The sequence below is a fragment of the Anneissia japonica genome, unplaced genomic scaffold (genome assembly GCF_011630105.1).
Source record: "Anneissia japonica isolate Jap-2015-1 unplaced genomic scaffold, ASM1163010v1 scaffold288292_len1863012_cov191, whole genome shotgun sequence".
In the NCBI taxonomy this organism is placed as follows: domain Eukaryota; kingdom Metazoa; phylum Echinodermata; class Crinoidea; order Comatulida; family Comatulidae; genus Anneissia; species Anneissia japonica.
The window spans coordinates 84,647-87,833 of NW_022688773.1; the positions used below are offsets into that span (position 1 = coordinate 84,647).

The 3,187-nt window shown below is 31.9% G+C and overlaps 1 protein-coding gene across 2 annotated transcripts in view; it reads right to left on the bottom strand.

Annotated features, from left to right (window-relative positions):
• Positions 1 to 769: 769 nt before the first annotated feature.
• LOC117122918 overlaps positions 770 to 3,187 on the bottom strand; it is a 21,569-nt gene continuing 19,151 nt past the window's right edge. Inside the window, exons 5-6 of one of the 2 annotated variants that reach the window (XM_033268705.1) lie at positions 1,676 to 1,837; positions 770 to 988 (exon numbers count right to left, since the gene is read on the bottom strand). In XM_033268705.1, the coding sequence (XP_033124596.1) occupies positions 942 to 988; positions 1,676 to 1,837 (209 nt within the window). In that variant the 3' untranslated portion in view covers positions 770 to 941. The remainder of the gene's footprint in view (positions 989 to 1,675; positions 1,838 to 3,187) is intronic. The other variant, XM_033268696.1, reaches the window with a different exon arrangement.

A 3,187-nucleotide genomic window follows, 5' to 3' on the forward strand; every position in this document is an offset into this window, starting at 1 on the left:
AACACGCCAATCATCCCCCCACACCCCCCCCCCCTCAATGGAAATACTTTTCTACACCACTGGTTAAATCATGTATTAATTAATGATTGCTTGATGTGGCAGTGTAATAAAAAGACGTCAAAGGTCATATATTTCTCCTTTTATTTTACAATAATGAATGGTGCATAAATATATAAGTATTTTAAATAGTTTTCAAGGTCGGAGGTCATTAGTGGCTATACAATTTTTCTTCTAAATCACATTTATGACATCATTCTAAGAGGTCAAAGGTCGCATGGTCGGTCTTATTTTAGAATCGCTCTCCAAATACCTATTTTAATTGTATGGTGTAGCTGTATGATAAAAAGAGATAAAAGTGGTCATGAAAAATAATTTAAAAAAAATCTTTTCATTTACTGTATAAAAATACTGATGAAGACCAGCTAAAGAAGTTCTCAATGTTATATATCTAGACGATAAAGAATAACCTAATTGACTAATGAACCAAATAATTAATTGATTACTTAATCAAACCAATCAATCAAATAATTAATATTCTCTTTTATTTCTTGTAAAGCCTATATTGTGATTGATATTTGCTGATTAGCCAGTGTGAGCACATAGCCGTTACGCCACTGCATTTGAATAATGAATTCTTACATGTTTTGCTTTTGTAGGGTGACCTCTGTCTCTTATACACATCTAGATGTGTATAAGAGACAGTTATTTGTTTGTGTGTTTTGTTTATTTTGTTTATTTGTTACAAATTTGTCACAATACATTTTACCAACTGAACAATAATATTTAAATATAATACACTAATCTACTGGAAAAGTCAAATGTCAAATAGAGTCGCAAGATAATTCAAATTTCAAAAGTCCTATTCCATGCACTTGGCGCTTAGGAAAAATTGTCCTCAGATCCAGTTTTGGTTTTAATTATTATTCGTGATATATACTTGTCTATGGCAGGTTTTCTCGTTTGATTTTCCGTTTCTTTCGTTGTTTACCTGTAAATACGAGAAAATTATTCAACTATTTTTTTGTTAAATGTATTTAGTCATTTGGCGTCTCTGCCCTGGAGACACAAAAGCAGGAAACCGACTGTCGCCAGATCTTTATAAAGATATTTATATTATATACAGTGTTATAAATAACTGAATTATTAATGTTGTACCATTTATACAAGAAAATATGTTTAACTAGTTAAAAGTCCTTCATACGGTTGTGCCAAAATTAATGTTGGTGAATTACTGTACATCTGTCATAATTATTGCCATCATCTTTGTCATTACCACTGTCATAAACATTGCTAACATCAACACTGCGTGTATCATTGTCGTCATTACTATTATCATCTTTGTCATCATTATCGTCATCATCGTCGTCGTGTCATTGTCATCACCATCATCATCGTACCATCATTATCTACACCATATCATCATCATCATCATCATCATCATCATCATCATCATCATCATCATCATCATCAACATCATCATCATCATCATGTTTCAACAAGTATAATTATCATAGTGTAAAGGAATTAATTCAATGTATTCCACTTGTTCAAGGCATTATAAAAAAAAATAATTAAAAAAATAATGATGATGACGATGATGACGAAGTTAAAAAATTATCTTCCTGGAACAACTGCCATTCCATGCATAATAGCTCAAATTTAGCCATTTACTTACCGTGTCTTTCGACACTTGCCATGCTTGAAATGCCACTGTCCCTAGACGCCACAAATGGCGAACATTCATCATCAAAAATAGACGTACTATGCCGTCGCTTAAGAGTGATTGGTTTAGCCTTTTTTTCAAAATCTTCCATCATTTTTTCAACATCTACGGAGTCTGAAAGAAAAAAGAATGCCAGTGTATTCGCCTGTATTCAGTAGTTAGTATTTTGGTACTGACACATATCAGATTAGAGTCTTTTATTTGTATTTTTGGAATTCAACTGGATCAGGAAAACCAACTGGTATTTAGAGTCGTCTAAGTGTGAGACATAAATTTAGCAATAAAGACAATTGTTTGGTTTTTTGGACACACTTAAACAAGACATAGTGTTTTCAAAATATTTGTCTTTAATAACCTGTACCGGTATGTCTCTACAATGTCAACGTTTGCTTATATATTTAACTTTTGGGTCATAGTGGAACTGAGCAATTATAGCCTGACAATTGCCTGCTGCTGTCAGTGAACAAAGAAAATTCGTCAATATTTAAATTTCCTTAATATTGCACTCAGTACATCATAGCTGCATAGCAGAGTAGTTATACCTGTTCGTAATATTATATTTGCTCCATCATTCACTGAAAAAAATACAGTAGCTAATATATCAGTGAAGTACAGAATGAAATGGATGCAATTTAAATGTATGATCAGGCCCGTAGCCAGGTCATTTCAAGGGGGGTTCTCTGGGCGTGGGGTCCAGGGGCCTGCCTAAGGGCCCCGGTGGCAGCCAGAGCAGTTTTTGTGTTTAATGGGTCTATGTAATGTTATAAAAGCAGTTATGTTTTGAAAAAGATCTACCGTATGTAATAAAAAGGTGGTAATATAATAAAATTAGAAAATATTTCGTGAGTGGATTTCCCGTACGATTAAAAATTGTAACGGTACCGCACCGTGAGTGGATTTCCCGTACGATTGAACATAGTAACGGTACAGGAGTTCGTGCTTCGAACAGGTCATTCCGTTCATAGAAGCCTTTTGATGGAGAAAGTGTACTTTTTTAGCAAAGGTTTGCCTAGGTCGAAACTAACTCCGGCTATATAAAAATTGATTAGAATATTGAAAATGTTATTCGTGTTTGAATAGATGAATAGATAAAGATTACTAGGCCTAATATGTGCATTTTTATTGATCTAATCTACGTGTATTTACTTTATATTTAAATATTTAAAATTGTTTATAAATTTATCTAAAATACTATATGAAATAATGTAATCATTAAAATTTATGATAATAATTGATATTTAAATAAAGCAAAAGATTGAAACATGTTAAATACAGACACAAAGTATACATAGACCTATTTCTAGATTACAGAAAATGTGTAAATCTGTATTAAAATGATATAAATTTATATACCGGTATATATATATATATATATCATATTAAAAAATGAAGATTCCACGTTTGCTTCGATAAATAAAAAATATAGAAAGACAGCAATATAAAACAGCTATGAGTTGTAGACAT